The following is a 23,264-nucleotide window of genomic DNA, read 5'->3' on the forward strand; positions in this document are numbered from 1 at the left end:
CAGCATCTGATTTGCAAATTATTTTAAAAGAAAATAACTTTTATAGGAAAAATAAGGATAAAATGACCAATTTGGGGAAAGATAACATAGGACAGTAATTTCCAAATGGGTTTATTAAATGATAGCCAGGGATTTGCCTTTTATGTGCTTCTCCCTCTGAGAATTCAGGACTCCTGATGTTATACTTGAGTCTAGGGACAATCTCTATTCCTGTCAGACAGTACAAAGAGTCAGGAACCCTCTACCTTGGCAATATGAATTCTCCTTTGCTACCAAAAGGCAGAGGGAGAATTATCCCCAGTTCTTTTTTTTTTTTTTTTTTTAAAGATTTTATTTATTTGACAGAGAGAGACAGCCAGCGAGAGAGGGAACACAAGCAGGGGGAGTGGGAGAGGAAGAAGCAGGCTCCTAGCGGAGGATCCCGATGCGGGGCTCAATCCCAGGACTCTGGGATCATGCCCTGAGCTGAAGGCAGAGGACGTCGCTTAACAACTGAGCCACCCAGGTGCCCTTATCCCCAGTTCTGATAAGTGGAATTCTTTGCCCCCTCTGTCTGAATGCTTATCTTGTTTTCTCCAGGCCTGTGGCTGTTACCATGTTCTTGCCAATTTCTCTCTCAGGACCTAAAGTTCTGCCCCGGGATAAGCCCAGGGGACCTTGCTCTCTGCCTTTGGCCTATTCACTTGTGGATTCCTCCTGACTGGGATCTATTGGAATAGAAAGGCTGTCCATTATGTACCTCCCTGATTCTGGCCAACTGATGATTTTCAAAGGCCAGTCATCTGAAGCAGCATTTTTCTGTTAGCCAGACAGGATTCCTTAATTTTATATACCTCATTTTGCTCCATGGCAGGAGTGGATGTAGGCTTGTTGGTGTTTTGCTTTCATTTCTGCATCTGTCGTGAGATAATTGATGACTTTAGTTTTGTATACCGCACATGCATTCTAGGGGCATGTGCGTGTGTGTGTTTTCTGACTGCAGTCTCTTTTGCTTGTCACGTAGCAGTGTGAGTTCTAACAACTATATTTCCAGTGCTTACCATGTGGAAGTCCAGATTCAGAATTGGGAGAGAATATGTGGAAGTATCCACTGGATATCTGATTGACTGTTTTAGAAATGGGCTCTAGGGGCATGTGGGTGGCTCAGTTGTTAAGCATCTGCCTTCTGCTCAGGTCATGGTCCCAGGGTCCTGGGGTGGAGCCCCTTATCAGGCTCTCTGCTCAGTGGGGAGCCTCGTTCTCCCTCCCCCACTCCCCTGCTTGTGTTCCCTCTCTCACTGACTGTCTCTCTCTCTCTGTCTCTCAAATAAATAAAATCTTAAAAAAAAGGAAAGAAATGGGCTCTAATTTTTTCAAGCTTATACCCGTTTTATTTCTCTCCCTCCATAAAATTGTCCCCACAGTATCTTTTCCAACATGAACAGATTAACTAATTGATCAGAAGGTATATGTATTTTTTCTTGAGCTCCGAAAATATGAATTTGTAGAATCTGTTTCATTTGTGTTATGGTTCTTTTGGGGATACTATGGTTTTGCCAACTTCCCTCCTATTATACATTTAAAAAGCTTAAGTTGAAATATCACTTCTTTAAAGTTGGTATAATTCATACCAGAAAGATTAGTTGACTTTTAAAAATCAAATATCAGAATTCAAACATAATCATTTTAGCCATTTTAATGCCTGCAAATGTGAAATGTTTACTAGTTAGTTAGATGAAGCAGATTTCCCCCGGTATCATTATTCTCAGGAGAGAAACATCCTTGTTAAACTGAAAAAGCACATTTTCATTAAATACAAAATAACACTATGTGAGGGAAGTACCAGTTGATAGAAAAGGCATTTAATAAATTGGGGTGCATTTAAAATGTGTTAGCTGCACTAAAGCCCCAGATCCATTTTGCCATGTGGCTTTCACCAATTAATGTGACAGATGGCATCAAACAGCCTTGGAATCCTGATCTTTTGTGACAAGCTTCAGAGGCTTGGCAGTTGCTCTGGAAGGTTGAGGTGTCAACCTGTCTACCAGCTGTTTACACTTTGGTTCCAGAGTTGATGGGAGGAAATGGTCATGGCTGTAAGAGCAGTTCTCTTCCCTGCCTTGATGGGGAAGCATCTTTATTGGAATCTTTAAGTTCAAAACACACTTTGGAGAGACTGATATTTAGGCTTGAAATAGAAAGTCCTATCTGGCCATTCTACATGGCACTGAAGCCATTGACAGCAAGAGTAGTTTCTGTTCTTTTGTAGTATATGGAAATATATATAGTAGAAAAATAAAAGGTTCATAAAAATTGAAAGAATGTGCATTAATCACTTTTGTATTCATCACTAAGATTTGACAAATTTTTCTTTTTTTTAAGTAGACTTCATGCCCAGCATGGAGCCCAATGTGGTCTTTAACTCACAACCCTGAGATCAAGACCTGAGCTGAGACCAAGAGTCAGATGCTTAACTGACTGAGCCATCCAGGCGCCCCAGGATTTGACAGTTTTTAACTTTTTGGTATCTATGTGTCAGTCTATGCTTTATCTGAATTGGTAGTTCTTAACTGGGGATGATTTTGATTCCCCCATCCCTTCCTCCTCCTGGGACATTTGGCAATATGTGGGACATTTTAAGTTGTTATAATTCAGTGGGTGCTACTGCCATTTAGTGGGTTGAGGCCAGAAATGCTGTTAAACATTGTACAATGCACAGGACAGCCTGTCACGACAAAGAATCAATCCCAAAATGTCGATAGGGCTGTGATAGAAAACTAAGGTCGGGGCGTGTGTGTGCGTGCGTGCGTGCGTGTGTGTGTTTTTTGCTAAACCAATTGACAGTGAGTTGCAGACATAATGATACTTTACTTCTAACTAACTTGAAAAGGCCATGTTATTTAAACAAGAAGAACGAAAGAGGAGAGTCTTCAGAGATGGAAGAAGCAAAGGGAAAAAGTGCTAGAAAATTAGATACCAAGGAAGGGAAGATTCTAAGGTATAAGAAAGGTGAAATCTGTGGAAAAACCTGATTGAGTTGTTGGTCACGTCTGGGTCCTTGGCAGAAATGATCTGTATGGTTGTTCCAATTGCCACATCCTCAGGAACCTCCACGAAATAAAAACCTGGCTCAAATATGGGGGGCTCATCCACATCTTCCACAGTGATGTGCACTGTTGTTGTGTCTTGAAACGGGCCTAGGCTCAGAAAACGCATCTCTAGGTGAGGATTGGCTCCTTCCACTTTTAAGGTGTAACTTTTCTTGCTTTCAAAACTCAGGGGCTGAAAAGTAATGACAGGAGAATTGATTAGCCATGAGCATATATGTCAAGGTTCTAAAGGATCGCCAATATTGATGGCTAGGGGTAAACTCCCAACTTCATTAACATGGTAGAAAAGAGGCAAAGGGAAAAACAAGGGGGAATTTTTCATTTGTTCCTTCTTTCTTGGTCTTAAGGTCATTTTCAACAAATGGGGTAAAGAAGGTAAGGAAGACCTGGACACTTCAGAGAGGGTGAAGGCAGCCAGTGTACTGATCAGGAAATCCGCTGTTACTTTGGGCCTGCCTACTCTTCAATCAACCTAGTCCCCTTATCTTTAAAGTTGCTTGTGTATCTGAAAAAATTTCATGAAAACTATGAGTTTGAGTTCAGTGTCAGAATATCCATATTACTGAGGCCTAGTCTTTTCCATTTTCTTCTTTCAAAAAAAATTTTTTTTTTTTTTTAGATTTTGTTTATTCACTTGAGAGAGAGAGAGAGAGAGAGAGCGAGAGAGAGAACCAGGGGGAAAGGCAGAAGCAGACTCCCTGCTGAGCTGGGAGCCTGACATGAGGATCCCAGGGCCTGGAGATCATGACCTGAGCTGAAGGCAGATGCTTAACCGTCTGAACCACCCAGGCACCCCTAAAAACAATTCTTCAGTACAAAGGCAATAGTGATTTTTTTTCAAGAAACTACGATAAGCACCTTACAAGGGTTCTCAGAGTACTGTGTCAGATCAGTGTTTGTGTATTAAGTTTACCATAGATGCTGTCCTTTAAAAATCTCTGTTAAAGGCCTAATCCAATGCCTCATTTTACAGTTGAAGAGACTGAGACAGAAGGCTCAGAATACTGGGTGAAGCAGACATGGTTACATAGTGTCAAAGTAGAAATGCTCCTCTAGATTTTTAAATTCCTCATTCAGAGGTCATCTACAAACTTTTAACCTTTTCTAGTAAAATTCCATGTCATGCATATAATTTTTTGGTTGTTCCTTTTTTTTTTTTTTTTTTTTTTTTTTTAAATCTGTTCCTACCTTAAGAATGTTTTATGCCAAAATAAATACAACATTTTAGGGTAGAAAGTGAACTTGAATGATATCTCTTAAGAATGATCTATTTATTTATTTATTTTTTTTAAAAGATTTTATTTATTTATTCGACAGAGATAGAGACAGCCAGCGAGAGAGGGAACACAAGCAGGGGGAGTGGGAGAGGAAGAAGCAGGCTCACAACGGAGGAGCCCGATGTGGGGCTCGATCCCATAACGCCGGGATCACGCCCTGAGCCGAAGGCAGACGCTTAACCGCTGTGCCACCCAGGCGCCCCCATTTATTTTTTTTTTTAAGCTGACAAAATGTCTAAATGCTTTGAGCAACAATTACCTCAAAACATAATCAATAATAAAAATCATGGAAAGTTAGTCCTTTAAGATAATTACAGTGGATAGTGAAGCAGTTACTAAAGCTTAAAAGTCACATAACCACTTGGGAGTGACTTAAATTTTTCTAACTAAATATTCACTGGTGCTTTTTTTCATAAAATATGCTGAATGTTAGCACATTTTATGTTAGAAAGAGCCATGTGTCCATTTAATTAACTGCTTTGCTTTTGAGAAATAGCAGGAGAAGTTGCTTTAACTAAATTAGGTATTTTCGGATTCAAAAGTTTTTTTGTGTTGTTGCTGTTTGGTTACTACTTGTTTGGCATTAGTTGCACCCTGCATTGCATTCCTTATTTCGTGGAGTTAGCCATTCCCATTTAAACTACTCAGCCATTTGACCAGCTTGCCTGTCTCCCTAGTTTTTAGTCAAAAGGTAAGGTTTTAGGGGCACCTACCTGGCTCAGATGGTAAAGCACGTGACTCTTAATGTCGAGATTGTGAGTTTGAGCCCCACATCGGGTGTAGAGATTACTTACAAAAAATAAATTAAGAAAATAATTTAAAAAAAGGCAAGGTTTTTATTAACAGGGAAATCTGCCATTCAGATTATGATACACTTGAAGGAATAGTTTTACCAATTTATTTTATTTATACTTTCTCTCTAAATCTAGACATTCATTGTTTCCTGGTAAATTACATTACATTTTCTTAAAATTCTTTCCTTAAATATGGGTAACCCAAAGTGGGCACTGTTGTTTGTGTTAGGTTTGAGCTAGGTAAAGTTTGTTTTCCTCTTAATTTTAAGTCATTTTTCTAATTTGATGTAAATTTTATGTTTTTTTTAAATTAAGGTATAATTTACATTAAAATTCATCTTTTTTAGTATAAAGTTTTGCAGATTTGACAAGTTACATGGTCATGTTTCCACCATGATAAGATACAGAACAGTTCTATCACTGCCATTACCCCTTGCCCTGTGCCCCTTTGTGGTCATGCCTTCCCCACTGGCAACCACTGATCTATGCTCTGTCCCCTATGATAAAAATGTCATATAAATGGAACCATTCAGTATATGCTTTTTTGAATCTGGTTTCTTTTACTTGGCATGATGGATTTGAAATTCATCCATGTTGTTTTGTGAATGAATAGTTTGTCCCTTTTTATTGCCAAGTAGTATTTATTGTATGGGTGTACCACAGTTTATTTATCCATTCCCTACTAGAGATACATTTGGGTTGTTTCCAGTTTCTAACGGCTATGAATAAAGCTGCCATGAACATTTGCATACAGGTTTTTCTGTCAACATAGATTTTTATTTAACTTGGGTAAAAACCTAGGAATGAGATTGCAGGATTGTATGGTTAAGTATATTTTTAACTCTATAAGAAACTTCCAAACCAATTTTTAAAGTGGCAGTACCACTTTGCATTCCCACCAGGAATGTATGAAAGTTCTAGTTGCTCAATATCCTTGTCATTATTTGGTTTCATCAACTTTTCTGATTTTAGCCATCCTAGTGGGTATGAAGTAGTATCTCATTGTGGTTTTGTTTTGCATTTCTCTAATGCCTATGTTTAGCGTTTCTGTGTATCTTCTTGAAGAGTTCTTTATGTAGTCTATATTCAAGTCCTTTATCAGACATGTGTTTGCAAATATTTATTCCCAATCTATGATTTGTTTTAACAGTGCTTTTGAAGAGAAGAAACTCTGAATTTAATGAAAATTCTTATTTATCACTTTCTTGGGATTTTGGTGTCATATCTAAGAAATCTTTGCCTGGTCACAAAGATTTTCTTCCATGTTTCCTTCTAGAAATTTTATAGTTTTAGTTTATTACATTTAGAGAGGTATATGATCCATTTTGAACTAATTTTTGTGAGGTATGAAGTGGTTTTTTTCACATATGAATATCCAGTTGTTCCAACACTATCTTTTGAAAAGACTAAAGTGAATTTTTAATTATTAAAAATTTTTAAAAAATAAGTTACCTAGTGATGATCACATTAAGATTATTGTCTCCCTCACTTAAATAATTTTATTATTATTATTATTATTATTATTATTATTATTATTATTTTAAAGATTTTATTTATTTACTTGACAGAGATAGAGACAGCCAGCGAGAGAGGGAACACAAGCAGGGGGAGTGGGAGAGGAAGAAGCAGGCTCACAGTGGAAGAGCCTGATGTGGGGCTCGATCCCAGAACACCGGGATCACGCCCTGAGCCGAAGGCAGACGCTTAACCGCTGTGCCACCCAGGTGCCCCTAAATAATTTTATTATTTAAAATTGAAAGAACACATTGTCCTAAATACGCTAAGCTTTAAGTTGCTCACAATTGAAATGAGTTTAACTTTTCTCTCATGAAAAGTTTTTGTACTTATTTTTTAAAATCAAAGAATTGTTTATTTCCATAGTCATAATAGCAAATCCAAGAATAGTAATCTCAAAACCTAAATTCCAAATTCAAGAAATTTCTTTTTTTTAAATTTTATTTTATTTTATTTATTTTTTATTTTTTATTTTTATTATATTATGTTAGTCACCATACAGTACATCCCCGGTTTCCGATGTAAGGCTCGATGATTCATTAGTTGTGTATAACACCCAGTGCACCATGCAATACGTGCCCTCCTTACTACCCATCACCAGTCTATCCCATTCCCCGACCCCCCGCCCCTCTGAGGTCCTCAGTTTGTTTCTCATAGTCCATAGTCTCTCATGTTTCATTCCCCCTTCTGATTACCCCCCCTTTCTTTATCCCTTTCTTCCCCTACTGATCATCCTAGTTCTTATGTTCCATAGGTGAGAGAAATCATATGATAGTTGTCTTTCTCTGCTTGACTTATTTCACTTAGCATTATCTCCTCCAGTGCCGTCCATGTTGTAGCAAATGTTGAGAACTCGTTCTTTCTGATAGCTGAGTAATATTCTATTGTATATATGGACCACAACTTCTTAATCCAGTCATCTGTTGAAGGGCATCTCGGCTCCTTCCACAATTTAGCTATTGTGGACAGTGCTGCTATGAACATTGGGGTGCATATGGCCCTTCTCTTCACTACGTCTGTATCTTTGGGGTAAACACCCAGTAATGCAATGGCTGAATCATAGGGTAGCTCAATTTTTAACTTTTTAAGGGACCTCCACCCTGTTTTCCAGAGTGGCTGTACCATCTTGCATTCCCACCAACAGTGTAGGAGGGATCCCCTTTCTCCACATCCTCTCCAACAATTGTTGTTTCTTGCCTCAAATTCAAGAAATTTCTTAGAGTTAGAGCACATTATAATGAAGAGGCATTATATTCTTAAAAATAGAGTCACAAAAATTGTGGCGCAAAATAGTAATGCAACATTTTAAAGCAGAATTAATTATACCTTGCTCTGTTCCCATAGCACTTTGTCATACTTACATTATGGTTCTTTTTATTCTGTTTTACAAATGTTTCTTTGTTCCCTTTCACAAACTCAAGGGCAAAGGCTGTGAATTAGATTGTTATTTCCTAGTGCCTAGCAAGGGTCTAAAACCCAAAAGGCAGAAAAAAAAATGTTACATTGAGTAGCACAAAAAAGTTTTTCAGTGCAAGTATTAACAAGTATTGGTTTGGTGATAATATATACAGATTTTATGTTACAATATTTCAGTGATTTTAAGGTGTGTATCATTTTATATTTTGGTATTTTGGAAATAGGGTTGCTTCTCCAATTGATGGCATCTTACAATTGCTTTACGCCCAACGGGAGATAGGATGCATGCATTTCAGTTGAGTTCTGCACATTGTGGGTACTATATGTGTTGAACTTCATTGCCTTCTAAAATGTCTTCAGAAAGATTGTACTGTGATTTGACATTGAAACAAAAATTGTTATGTGGGCAGAATGGCATGGAAACAACAGCAGGGAGTAAATCTGGTATTAGTGAAGCACATATGTCTGTGTCAACAAGAGCTTTTTCAAAAACTATAAACTAAGGAAGAAGAAGGCATTGTATCATTTAAATTGCAAGAGGTTTTTTTTTTTTAAAGTAGTATATAAAATTAAATTTTTACATTTCATGGGCATCTTAGATTTGATGAAATATAGAAGTTTTGCTCTTTCTGGACTAGCTAAGAGGAAAATGGAGTCAAAACAATTACTTGTATGCTGGGAGATGGAAGACATGCTGAAGACTGGGCTATGGCATAACAGCATGCTCATCTAGAATAAAGAGCAATCTGCAAAATATGTATTTCAGGTTATCTTTCAAGCATTTGACTTAAGAGACTGAAAATCAATTGATTGATTACTTAAAAGCCAAAAAGACTCAAGGTACTGGGTAGTAATCAGTATGGTTTTATGAAGACCCAATTCTATCAATTCAACTTAATTTTTCTTTTTGAAAAAGTATGTGCTTTTTAGACAAATAATAGGGCTTAGGGAAATAAATCAGAAACAAAACTTCTGTTTCAATTTTATATGACATAATTGATGACAAAGTAGAAGATGGGTGTGGATCAGGCATCTGAGTGAATGTTTTTCCAAAAGTATAGACCGAGCAGTCAGTAGCCTCTAAAGTATTTATTATATTTGACTTGTCCATCTACCCAACTTATTGACCTCTTTTTTAATTCCATTTTCTGTCACCTCTTAAGTTCAGAAGAGAAATCCAAATGACCTTGACAAATCTGATGTCTGTTTTGATTACACATGGATGTAGTTTTAATAATGACAATGAAAGACTTATGTTTGTGTCTTTTGTGTCTTATGAGGTTTAATCTTTTCTCCACATAAGGGAGCTGGAGAAACAACATTGTAAGCTGGAGTTACAAAATTGTAATAGTTAATACTTAAAAAAAATAAATGGCTTGTAATAAGGTCTAAGCGTATTCTAATAATTTGACATAAATTAATATTATTTAGAATTATCTTACGTATGAAGATAGAAAATAACATTTAAAATATATTGAGAATCCCAAAAGCTTTTTTTCTGACTACTTGTTTTAAAGAAAGTTTTTGTGTTAAAGAAACAATAATTATCTGAAGGTTTGAGCATTTACCTTGTTTAAGCAATGTATTATTAACTATTTAGTTGAGGCATACCACGTAATAGGGGAATGTTTTTAATCCTATGTCATATGCCAAATTGGTATTATTATTTCTAGTCATCTTTTATATTTCTGATGTGTTATTAACTCTCAAGGGATGAGAGTAAAATAAGAAAACTGTAATATTTAAATTATATTCAGATTTCTTTGATGATTGTGAAGTTAATATCAGCACTTTACACTGTTTTAGGGTCATTGTGTGCTGCTTGTAAAGATTTCTGGTTGGTGGAATGCTGAATATATCTATTCTGTTGCCGTATTGGTATACTGCTTAAGTGAATACAGCACAAATATGTGAACTCTTCCCTTCTAAAGCAATGTTAATTCAACTCTGTGGAACAGCATATAGTAAAGTTGTTATTAAACACATTAACTTGTGCCCCATTCTAAGTTATGACTGTTGCTTTCATTAAAGTCATCAATGATCTCCATGTTCCTAAAGTCTGTGGTCAGTTTTCAGTGTTCTTACATGAATTTCAGTAGCATTTGTCTTTCCCTTCTCCCGGAGATGTTTTTTCATGCCTTTCAGAACACCACAATCCCTTGATTTTCTTCCAGTTTCCCTGACCTCTCCTTCTTATTCTCCTTGCTTATCTTTGCTCTTCTCTCTGACACCTTCATATTGGGGTGCTATGGGGCTCATGTCACTATCTTCTCCATTTGTGCTCAGGCCCTTGGAATGTCATTTTCTTGTATTTGCTTTAATTACCATCTATATGCTTATGACTCCCAAATTTATATTTCCAGCTCAGAACTCTTCTCCAAACTCCACACTCCTATAACCAGCAGCTACTACACATCTCCACTTGGGTAACATGTCCAGAACTTAATCCCAGTATTTGCCACCGCCTGCCACCTTCTCTACCTGCAGACTACCCCATCTCAGTTAGAGGCAGCTCTGTTCTTGTTGCTTAGTTGACTTCTCTCTTTCTTTCATGTCCTCATCCAATCTGTTAGGAAATCCTCTTGACTCTACTTTTAAAATATATCTAGATTCTGATTGCTTCTCACTATCTCCATTCTTACTACCCTAGGCCAAGCCGCCATCATCTACCTAGATTACTGCAGCAGTCTCTAAGCTGGTGTGCCTGTTCCCATCCTTGCTCCCCTTTTATGGTCTTTTCTCAACACAGCCAACAGAGTAATTATTTCATAATGCAAGTCCAGTTATATCATATGTTTTATTTTCTATTTATTTTTTTTATTTTTATTTTTATTTTTTTTTAAAGATTTTATTTATTTATTCGACAGAGATAGAGACAGCCAGCGAGAGAGGGAACACAAGCAGGGGGAGTGGGAGAGGAAGAAGCAGGCTCATAGCGGAAGAGCCTGATGTGGGGCTCGATCCCATAATGCCGGGATCACGCCCTGAGCCGAAGGCAGACGCTTAACCCCTGTGCCACCCAGGCGCCCCTCTATTTATTTTTTAAAGATTTATTTATTTTATGGAGAGAGTGCGAGAGCATGAATGGGGGGAGGGGCGGAGGGAGAGGGAGAGAAGCAGACTCTCTGTTGAGTGTGGAGCCGGGTGTGTGGCTCCTTGAGATCATGACCTGAGCCAAAATCAAGAGTTGGACGCTTAACCGACTGAACCACCCAGGTGCCCCATATCGTACATGTTTTAAAGCCTTCCAGTTGCTCCCTGCTATACTCAGAGGAAAAAGTACCTACAGCAGCCTACAAGGTCCTATGCAGTTTGGCTCCTTTGTTAATTTTCTGACTTTTCTCATCTACTGGTCTTCCCCTCCACTTAGCCTCATCAAAGCCTTTGCTGCTTTTGAAACACATTAGGTAAAGACCAGTCTGTGGACCGTGCGTGGCACTGGTTGTCCCTTTGCCTGGAACACTTTTCTGCAGTATCTCCGTGCCCATTCCCTTGTCTTCAGGGCTGCATGTGCAGTTCTCACTGGAAGTCATTTGTAGGTCACCTCCCAGGGTTGTGCATTGTCAGCCTGCCCAGCTCTGTGCTGTGACTCTACCCACTTTAAATCTTTTTGTAAATGTCACTTCTTTGTGAAGCCAATCCCAAGCACCCAGTTTAAAATTTGAAGTCATGTTGGCTTTTCTGATATCACTTTTGTTGTGTTTTACCCCTCCCCACCTTAGCACTTACCACTTTCTAGTATATTACTTTGTTGATTTACTTGCTATTTTGATTGTCTTCTTTCCTTTACTAGAATGTAAGTTCCATGAAGGCAGATATTTTTGGTTATTTTATTTACTCTCTACATTAAATGCCTAGAACAATACCTGGTATATAGGGAGATGCTCAACAAATATTTGTTGAATAATTTAAGATACCTTGGATTTTTAGATGTATTTAAAATAGAGGAGAAAGAAGATTAAATCAGTGAGTTTTTAAATTTATCACATATATATTTACTAGGATATTAAAACTTCAATTTTTTAAGGTTTTATCTTCCACCCCAGTATATCCAAATGTGCTTTATGCCACAGAAAAAATTGATAGCTTACATTCAGAAAACATGGTAATTTATGAAGCAAAGGAGTTTCAAGTGATAATACAACTCAGCAGCTATGTTTGATAAAGCTTTTCCAAGTCTAATTAGCATCTATGGATCTTCTAGTAGCAATTAAAAAATCTCTGCACATTATTTATTGATCCATAAATAATATTATAGCTTGCTTTATTGTTATTCGTGGTACACTATAGTAAAAAATGAATGCTATTCAACTGCAAATATTGATCAAGTCATTAACATCATTAGTGAATTAAGCTACAATAGTTTTTTAAGTGGTTAAGTAGTGAGCTAGGAGAAAGGACATATTTATAATATATTTTTATCATGACGTGGTACCCTCTCTGTAAAGTGATGACACAGCCAGTGTTTACATGTAAGCAAAAGGAGTAAGAGTTTTTTTTTTTTTTTAAGAAATGGAAAGAATGTTTATCAAAGGATTTGAAGCAATATGTATTAATAGTACAACAGCCCTTACTAACATCTCATATATATTCAAAGCCTCTGTTAACATGATTTGGAAAGAGGAGATGGATTACCTTCTTCACAGTTATGATTCCAACTTGGAAATTGGGATCTGTGTTAATGTCAAAGGCATCTGCACCATCTCCATCCACAATGGTGTATTTCATCTCTGCATTGATTCCTTCATCCAAGTCCTTGGCAAACACTCTACCCACAGTGGAGCTAACTGGAGCCGATTCCAGCACACTCATCTGATAATGTTCTGTGAAGAAAGATCACAACATGCATTCTTGTCATCTGTTGCTGTAAAAAATGCCTAGGCAGTATCAAATCATATCAGGCATGCCGGAAAAGACGTCTTTCTCCTGGTTCAAGAATTAAAACTTGAGTTTTACAGAAGAAAAACTGAGATCCAAAGAGGCTGAGCAGACAGTATGAGGTCTTAGCCTATACTGGATGTTTGATAAGGAGGGGCCAAAATAGCTTGACCTAATCCTAAGAATAGGACAGAATAAAAACAAAAATATTTCTTATCTGGAAGGAGTTACCTTGCTTTCCAGTCTTTCAGTCCTTCCTAATGAACTATTTCCCCAACTTTTAATTCCTTCTGAGAAAGAAAAAAACATTGTGATTGCAAAGTACATATTTATTCTGTTCAAATTTTAAATGCCCATATTTTTCTTAGTAGCCAAGCCAGTGCATGGAGTTTCCATTTCTTTGGCCACCTGCCCAAGTTTAATGGTGATCAGTGATCTGTAAAGGAGGAATATTGCAGAGAGCAAGCTCCCACCAGCTCCATGTGTTGTCCATCAGTGTGTCCTTGCACTTGGTTCTGCCCAGTGGAAATCTCTGTTGTTTCTTCTCTTATTCCAGAATAGAATACCCCAAAAGTTCTCACAAATATAAGAATCTCAGAGTTAGTAACGTTCTCTTTCTCAGCTTCACAATTTATTTAGTTCCTTTTCATCTCCACAGAGGCTCAGAGTCTTCGCTCACTTACCTTCTCTGGGGCTCAACTTTTTGACGTTCTTCATTATTTTGTCAATCAAAACGTGACTGACTAAATAACAAAGAAAATCACACGATCACATTTTCAATATGTTCATGGTATCTTTTATTCTAGTATGTATTGTAAGCTACAGGGAAGCCTAGGATGTGAGGGCTTGAGTTTCATGAAGATTTGGGGAGGTTGACAGCACCCAACCAACTCACAGCACCCTCCCTTGCACAGGTGAAGAAGTAATGCCTGTCCTTTGCACGTACGAGCCAGGAAACTGCTAATGTCTGTACTAAGCTGGCAGGCACTTGGATTTCATGATCTCTTTCCATTCTCTTCCAAAGTTGTTGATGGATTAGACTTTGCTATTGCAGAACTTTTGGGAAAAATAAACAAGTATCTTTCCCACACCAGGAAAACTGTATTCTGTGTTTAAAAAAGCATATACAAAAAATTTCTACATGTGATGCATTATATTAGAAATAAATAGCCTGAGATCTTGATATTCCATTAAATTTGGTTCAGTTAAAGGTAACTAAGTTTGTCCAATATAAAATAGTAGGAGTGTCATTTTGCCAACATCCCATGATCAGTTATGGTAATATTTATAAAAAGGAAGGAAAATTGAATTTTTAAAATGAGCAGTCAGAAGATTAATAAGGCAGAGTGTTTATCCAAGGTAGGTTTATGGAATAGTGAGATCATTTAAACTTTGTTTTAGCAAACAGATGAGGAGATATTTAATGGTGAGATAAAGACAATGTTTTAAAAGTCCAAAAATAATTATGATTTTAGAGGAAGGAGAGATGATGCGCAAAGAATGCTTGCAGGCAGATTACTTTTATATATTTACATTTTGTCTTCTGTGCAACACAGTCCTTGCTTCTGCTCTATGCTAGATTTCCTATTACTTTGAAAAAGTGGCAATTCGAAATGTTTGCTTAGGAGTGGGTGTTAAGATGTTGGTTTGTAGGGCAGGATTGTGTTGTGTTATGCTGTTGTGAAGTTGTCATGTTTGGGGTGATATGACTTTCCTGCAGTTTGTCTAAATCCACGTACTTAAACAAGCTATGTAATAACTTGCTGCTTTTGCCCTTTCTGTCTTCATCAGAGATACTGTCGAGTGTCAATTTTAAAAAGCCAAATAGGGTAGTTCAAGGATGTTCAAGAATTTGTAGTCTACAGTGTGTGCAGTGTGAGCCATTCATGAAGTAATAAAGATGGAACCCACAGAAAGTAAGAAACCAATCCACATGGCATTTCACTAATGGTTCCATGATGCACTGCTGCACTCTAGGACTGATCAGCTTAGTAGCCTGCTTCGTTGCACCATTTGTGAAATGCTAACCTAGTATTCTGCCTTTTTGTTTCATGAAATATCATGGGGTCTTTGTGTATACCAGTTTTATGAGAATATTTGAATTTCCTTCCTGTCTGTGTAGATAAAAGAGATGACTCACTTGGTCTGGCTGACTCAAAATATAGCTGTTCAGCTGATAGTCTGGTTTGACCCTGTGTTTGTTTCTTTTCTTTCTCTTTTCTTCTCTTCTCTTTTCTTTTCTTTCTTTCTTTCTTTCTTTCTTTCTTTCTTTCTTTCTTTCTTTCTTTCTTTCTTTCTTTCTTTCTTTTCTCTTTTTTTAATCTGATTCTCCTGGTCAGGTCTTTCACCTGAAATTGTGTCTGTTAGTCTCGTTTCTCCAACTGCTTTCTTTAGGCATCTGATTCTCACATTCACTTCTTCATTCCTGGGCTCCATTCCACAGGTATAGATAGCTCTATATTTCCACCTTCTTTAAGGACATTCAATCAGATTGTCCTGCTGTCCCTTCATATTCAAATCTGAATTTGTCTTCCTTTTTCCCTGCCACTAGTTCCATTATGCATCCTCTATTTCTTTCAGTACTACAGTTCTCTCTGTCACCCAGACTTAAAACATCATAGTCATCTTTGACTCCACCCTCTGCTGTGGTTCCTTCAGCCAAGAAATCAGGAGGCAGAAATCCATGTTTTCTTATTTGTCCCACTGCACTCTTTCTACTGTTTCCTTAAGTGCTTATCAGTTCAAATCTCAACCATTCTAAAAGCCTCCTTGATGGATACCCCAGCTTCTGGTCTCCACTCCTGCCAGCTCATCCTGTACATGGCTGTCAGATTAGCCTTCCTTTAAGTCTCTGTCTTGCTCAGAAACTTTTCAGTGACTTCCTTTAGAAATCTAACACATTCAGAATATAGAAATATTTAGACATGTAACACATTTAACACTAAAGAGCAGGTCTCCATTTTTAGGGGGTCTTTGAACATAAAGTCACATTTGCTGCTTTATTTCCAGGTCTTTATACTGTAGATGCATATTTTTCCTTATATGCAGGTTCTATTCGAATGAGCTCTAGGAGAGCAGAGATTTTGTTTGTTTTGTACACTGCTCTATATGCCATATCCAGATATTGCCCGAAACAAATATTTTTTGAATGAATGAGTGGCTTCCCCCTTCTGGAATGTTTTTCTTGTTTCCTATTTAAATCTTTTATATTTTTTAGTCCCCTGTTAAAGTATCATCCTTTGATGAAGCCTTCATTCATCTTAGTTTATTTTGGAAGTTTCATTCTGCCCTACTCAAGTGGTACAGCAAATGCTACTTCTTGGTTAACTTTTGATTAGTGTAGAATATGTACTCCCCAGCTGGATTTGAAGCTTCACAGGGGCAGGGACTGGGTTTCAAGCATCTTGTATCCCTCATTCCCAGTGCCATTAGAAAGCAGGTGGTTGGTACTCCTGTGAATTGACTGGTTAAGGTAGTCGGATGGACCGCTATGTGTTTACCTTCAGGTTGGCTTATTTTCTCTGTGTGCGTTCTCAACAGGACAGTATGGTCTCCTAGGGAACAAATACCAGTTTGGGGGAGGGGGGGATAGGAACAGAAATCTTAGATGCTACAATGGTCTGTGGCTCTCTAAAGTTGAGCCCTACCCAACAAAATCTTATTCCTTAGTATTTAATTTTATGGGGGGGGGGTGCGGGATGTGGAGATCAAGGGAAAAAAAGAAAGTCTACAAGAACTCCAGAGAGAGGTGATTATGAAAGAAGTGAGAAACACTGGCTCAGTGCTATGGGATGTTGGGACTTGGGAAATGGTGATATGAGAATTGCATGATAAATGTAGGAAGGGAACCCATGGATAACTGAACTTAAATAGGAACTCAGGCCGGACTTTTTCTTCCTCCTCTGTAATAGGTACATCCCTCTGGCCTAAGATCTATACTCTCATTGGTTAGGTACTCACTTTGGGGAAAGCGGGGTGGGTTATCATTGACATCAGAGAGGGTGATGTTGACTGTTGTGGTCCCAGCTAATCCTCCAAGCTGCCCTCCCATGTCCTTGGCTTGGATAATCACTTCATAGTATTCTTTGGCTTCTCGGTCCATGTTCATGAGTGCTGTCCTAATTACACCTGCAGGATAGAAAAGACTATTTTTAAAAACAAACCCACAAATCCAGTGTTTAAGATTGGCTTCTAGGTTTCTCCCTTGTTCATGGTTAATATCTAGAGTTGAGATGCAAATCATCTGTATCTTAAACTTGAGGTCAATTCTAGCTTCAAAACAGTGCTGTGCTTAAACAAATGGCGAGTGAACACTATTCTGGCAGGAAGAGCTGAGGGCCGATTTCCTTTGGCGACGTTAGCGAGTGAGAACAGCAGGTGGCAGCAGTGGTTCTTGAACAGAGTTAGGAACTAGCAGTCTGGGCCGATTTCAAGGGTTTCTGTTGTGCCAAAGAAAACTGGGGCTTCGGTCCCGGAAACAAAGCCTTGTATGTCTGCAAATGTGATTTTAGATAATTCTCTTTCGGCCCGCTCTTTCTTTAGCCTCTAGAGCCCTTGTAGTGTGAATGAGTTTTCTTGAGGCAGCTTACTCCTAGTCTGCTTTTCCCTGCCTCCCCAATACCTGTAAGCAGGGCTGGAATTCTGATTCCATTTTCCTTTTGTTATATATTCATTGAGTTTTGTTAGTTGTGCTTACCTCTGTGCTTCACTGATTTCCATGAGCTGGGACATGAAAGAGCCTCTGTTGAATGGCATAAGGGATAAACTCCCCCAGACAGGAAGTAGCAGCATCACAGTGTGATGATACAGTTTAATTTAAGAAGAGGGGTCTAAAACAAAATCCAGTGAAATGCGTTGTTTTGATCCTGCCAAGGATGTGCTGTAATGTTTTGTCTCCCTTTTAGCCCTGCTACGTAGAAAAGTTGACTTCTCTACAACTCTAGGCAAAGATTAAAGGCTTGTTTACTGCAAGTTTACAGCATGACCCTTGGCTAAATAGACTTTTTGCATGCAAAGAGAAGAGATTGGGAACCACAAACCTGTCTCCAGTTTACTCTTATAGTGTATATATTGCATTATAGTAACAACATTCTAAAGTGAAATATGCAGCATTCTCCTTTTTTAAATGCCCTATGGGCACAGCAATAACTATCTTTTCATGTGTTTTTGACCTTAACACTAAAGATGCCCCCTGGGAGCTGTCAAAATAATGTAAGTTTCCTCTTAGGATATAAAGGACACATTACCCTCTTCCTGTCTGTATTTTTCTTCCCTGTGGGCATCCCCCTCCACTTTCTGTCCCCCCCCGCCCCCCGCCCCCGTCGAATTGTTAAAGTTACTGTTTTATAGAAGTCGTCCCTCACTGCAACCTTTTTTCTTTCCTCCTACTAATTTACACTCCCTCACTTTCTGCTTTTATGATATAATTTTCTGAATGCCTGGTTCCCCTTAGGACTTTTGGAAAAAAAATTCTATCAGGTTGCTATTAGAAATATATTTTTTTCTTTCAAATGGAGAGGTGACTTTGAGTGTTAACCACTTACTTTACCTCTGACTGTAAGTGTTTTTGCTCAAGTTCCTTGTTAATTACTCTTAGGTCTTCAGTTTTCCTGTGCATAAAATGGGAATAACAGTACTCCCATGTATTTCACAGGTTCACAAGAATAATGGGAGGCTCAAATATGGTAATGTCTGTGAAAGTATTTTATTTTATTTTTTTTAAGATTTTATTTATTTATTTGACAGAGAGACAAGAGAGAGGGAACACAAGCAGGGGGAGTGGGAAAGGGAGAAGCAGGCTTCCCGCTGAGCAGGGAGCCTGATGCGGGGCTCGATCCCAGAACACTGGGATCATGACCTGAGCCGAAGGCAGACGCTTAACAACTGAGCTACCCAGGCCCCCTATGAAAGTATTTTAGAAGGAAGAAAGCTTGGCACAAGTGCAGGATAATAACAATAAATTCTGTAGTCAAAGCTCTCAGGTAAAACTCTTTGAAAGAAACAAACACAACCAAACTTCTGTCAATTTGTCCTTTTTTGCCACATTCCTTCTTAGCCATCCAGTTCCTTAAGCTGTCCTCCCTGTGAGAGCTTCCCATTCAGCACCTCCCTTTTTGGGGGCCACATACCATGCTCTGCGCTTTCCCCCCTCAATAAAATCTGTGTGTCCTGGCATCCATTTATTCCGGCCGTGTTCTCTACTTAGTACAGGGTGGTTCAGTGGGAAGAACATTAGATCAAAAGTCAGGGGACATATCTACAAATAGAGCACTTTGTTAGGTCTCAATTCCCAATTTCCTTATTTGTTAAGTGACTGGTAATGGACTGGATGTTTCCCCTACGACTCTTCATAGTTTCCAAATCAATGATCCTAATTCTCTAGCGAGCCCAGGTTGATGTGTCAATCCTCTCAGGTCTTCTTGGAGTGATAAAAGACAATCCCTGGGAATAAATGCAACTGTAGGAGTTATTGAAGGCTAGTGAGGCTGTCCCTTTGTGTAGGCAGGCCTTTTGGCCTCTCCAGTCAGAGTCTGTACACTGTCTAGACATAGTGCTGCTCTTACCCACCAGGGCAGTGCTAGTTTGCTGTCTTAATCCTAAAGCTTGGAACAATCTTCTTTTGATAATACAGTCCCTTGAGAGTCCTTGAAAAGGAGAGTTGGGTTTGTCATAAATAGCAGTTATGAATTAGTAGGGAATAAAGCAACCACCGCTGACGCCGTGCATCAAATACCTGTTTTGGAGTCCACGGAAAAATATGGCTGGCCCTGGAGAATGCTGTACACCACCCGGGCACTGTTGCCGTAGGTTGGATCATCAGCATCTGTGGCTGTCACCTGGATAACAGAGGTCCCTGAGGAAGAGAGATGGTGGAAACCTGTTCAAGTTGAATTGCTAAAGGCTGGAAGCAATGCTGAATAGACAGTCAACGCATTTGCAATTGTTATGTTTGCTTCCTTGGGAAAACCCTTTTTGAGGTCAAGCTTCCATAGCTCCTAATTTGTGCCTCTCTAGTGAGACAGGAGTTATTTGTGTTTTAAATTCTTAGTAACCAGTAAGAACAACACAGCCTTTGGGTTCTTCATTGCTCTTTTGATAATACCAAAATACTTCTCCCTTATGAATCAAACATTTATCTATCTATGTTCTATCTTTTAAGAATCAGAACTGCATAACAATGCTAGGCTTATTATTACTATTATTTTTTATTATGGTTGAGTTCACTAAGTAGTTTCCTGCCTAGGGACTTGGTTGTCATTTTTGGTCCAGTTTTATAATTTGTGAGCTCTTCTGCACATTCTCTCTTTTTTTGTGTATAGAGAGGAGGATCTTCTGTAGAAGAACTGCTGTCTGTGAGAATCAGTGACTCTCCACCTTACCCACTGGTGACATTTCTGGCACAGTGGCGACATAAGGTCCATCCAGGAACTTGGGCTCATTGTCATTGATGTCTTGGATTTTGATGATGAACTCTGACTCTGGCTCCATTGGTCTGCCTGTCCGCCTGTCTAGGGCTTGAGCCCTTAAAGTGTACTGGGCCCTTTCCTCTCGATCAAGCCTCTGAATGGCATGAATGTCTCCCGTGGTGTCATCGATGGTAAACACGACACCTGCACCTTCTCCTGAGAGGATGTATTTGATGGATCCATCTCCCCTGTCCATGTCAGAATGAAGCTAGGGAAAAAAACAAAACAAAACAAAGCCCGAAATCTCATTATGGATATGAACAGGTGTTGGAAATAAATTGGTTTTCAGTTTGGTCCAAACTTATGACCTTCTTTCAAACAGGAAGAGTTTTTTTTCACTCTAATGTTTAAAATGTTGGTCTACAAAGAATTAATATACATCAAACATGATTGTATCAAAGACCACATATAGATTGATGAATAAGTAAAGTTTTTCCACATCATAGTCAGTATCCTGAACTTACTACTGTATTGTTAGGTTCCTTTCCCCGAGAAGTATGGAAAACAGGAGTTCTGGGAAGTTAGGCCCCCAACATGAGAATAGGAGCAAGTCTAATCTAGCATTTCCGCTTAAGAAAAAAAAAATGGACAAACCTAACATTTTAAAATAAGTATTTGACATAAATTAAATCTTGGAGTTTCAAAAACCTTGTGATAATTCAAGTTGCATGAAAAAACTGATGGACTAATTAATAAATAGGCTATGGCCACTCTTCTGGAAATTGTAAATGACCTCCAGGGACTCCTGCAACTCTCTGATTCTGTGGTCCCAATTCAGTAATTTCAATCAGTAGGACTATGTATGCGTGCCTGTGTTTCGGGTGTCAGAATGGATTTAACGGCTGGTTGTTGGTATTTGCATCAGTGTATCTCTCTTTGGTGGGACCAGTTCCTGGGCTTGTAATTGAATCACTGAAATCTATATGTCGATGATTGAGTTAGGGACATGCTTTTATCTGGCTAGTGGGGGCAGACGTATCTGGCCTAAAACACGATGTCAGTTATAAGTTGAGGGGCGTTGACAAAGTATTGAATGTTTATTACCCTCAAGTTTCTAATATTATAAAATGTGGAGAACACCATTAATTCTTTTGAAGGGTTGTTGGGATCATTAGAAATTAATGTATGTAAAGCACCTAGCACATAATAGGTCTTTCCCATAATAGGAACGCTATAAATGGGGCCGATTATGATGATGATAATAATGATAGTGATATGCATAGAGAAAACAGTATTAACATGCCCAGCTCTTCTCTGCTCCCTTCCAGCCTTCAGGAGTAGCAGAGACGCACAAGCAACCTGTTGGCTGTTTTATTATGCATAGTGTAACGGGGAAAGCTGCAGAAGGCTGCCTGAAGCATTGTTAGGAAATTGGTACTCTGAGGATTAAATGGCACAGACACCAAGAGGACACCTGAAATTGTATTCACAGCATCCTCAGACAAGGATGGGTTTGGAGGTTGTGTCTGCCTTTGAGTTGATCTCAGATTGACTCATGGCCAAATCACGCAGGCAGCGATTTTGCCGCCTAGAGGAATTCAGCTGTGTCTTACCTAGGAAGGGGAAATAAGAGCATAACATTGACTGAAAAAAAATAGCTAGTGGATTTTTTTTTCTACTTAAAGAAGTCTATTTAGACTATGAAATTTTTACATTTCCTCTTTCCACATACATAATTATTATTTTTTGCAATCCAAATCTTCTACTTATGCAGTTAAAAATACCAGAGGTGCCCAGCTCTTATTGTGTAGAATAGAAAGCCATTTTATTGGGACCTGGTCATAAAGACATGAAAATCCATTCCATCTGGAACTGTGTTTCCAGGAAAAGGAATGGGATTAGGAGGAAGAGGATAAGAATCTCAGGATTTTTTTTTTTTTTAAGATTTATTGATTTATTTGAGAGAGGTAGAGTGTGCACAGGGAGGAGGGAGAGAATCTCAAGCTGACTCCTCGCTGAGCTTGGAGCCAGCAGGACTTGATGTCACTAACCATGAGATCACAACCTGAGCCAAAACCAAGAATCAGACGCTCAACGGACTGAGCCACCTAGGTGCCCTAGGCTTTTTTAATTAAAAGAAAAATGCTGTGTATTTCAAGACATGTAATCTTAAGGCATGTGGCATAGAACTTTTACTTATAATGAAATAGGTTCATTTAGGGCATGGCAGATTATTTAGGGGGAAGAAAACAGAATAGAAGTTGACATAAAGTACCCAGGACTATTTTGAGGTATTCTATTTATTATCTAAAAAGCTTTGTCCTGTTGTTCTTAAAAAGACTAAGCGTACTTACTGTTATCACAGGCCAAACTTAGGTGAGTATTCTGCCTATGGAAGGTGCTTAATAAATAACAGAAGGCTAAAATCGTTGCTGCTGCAGAGGTCCTGGCTCCTCAGGAGCCATCCAGCTGGCTGATGCCAGTGGAACCTGGGCTGAACATCAGATTTGTTATCTTTGTTTTTGTCTGTATTGGGAGAAGAATGTGAGGAATTCTCTGGGTGGTAAGTTCCTTGAAGGCAGGAACCATGTCGCTTTCATCTTCCTGTGGATTCTCACATGTAGCAAATGCTCAGTAAAATTGTATGGAGTGAGTGACTTAGGGTATAGGATTAGGGTTAAAAGCTTTTTGTAAAATGTTACCTTTGTTTTAAAAGAGCTAGCACGCATCTTTCAGATAGCTTCTGTGTGTGTGTTTGTGAGCCCATGTGCAAGAAGGAGAGAAGAGAGGGAGGAGGGGGCGAGAGGACATCCACAGAGAAGCATGATACGCCTTTTATGAACAGGAACAAATGGGGACCAGGTATGAAAGGGACCAGAATCTGCTTAC

The 23,264-nt window shown here is 38.6% G+C and overlaps 1 protein-coding gene across 1 annotated transcript in view; it reads right to left on the reverse strand.

The window, feature by feature from the left end:
• The window catches only part of CDH20 (cadherin 20), a 48,501-nt gene that overhangs the window by 19,505 nt on the left and 5,732 nt on the right, over positions 1-23,264 (reverse strand). Inside the window, exons 2-6 of the mRNA XM_026496412.4 lie at positions 20,349-20,643; positions 19,703-19,822; positions 16,930-17,097; positions 12,727-12,914; positions 3,008-3,261 (exon numbers count right to left, since the gene is read on the reverse strand). Coding sequence (XP_026352197.1) covers positions 3,008-3,261; positions 12,727-12,914; positions 16,930-17,097; positions 19,703-19,822; positions 20,349-20,643 — 1,025 coding nt within the window. The remainder of the gene's footprint in view (positions 1-3,007; positions 3,262-12,726; positions 12,915-16,929; positions 17,098-19,702; positions 19,823-20,348; positions 20,644-23,264) is intronic.

The sequence above is a fragment of the Ursus arctos genome, unplaced genomic scaffold, assembly GCF_023065955.2.
Source record: "Ursus arctos isolate Adak ecotype North America unplaced genomic scaffold, UrsArc2.0 scaffold_17, whole genome shotgun sequence".
Classification (NCBI taxonomy): Eukaryota; Metazoa; Chordata; class Mammalia; order Carnivora; family Ursidae; genus Ursus; species Ursus arctos.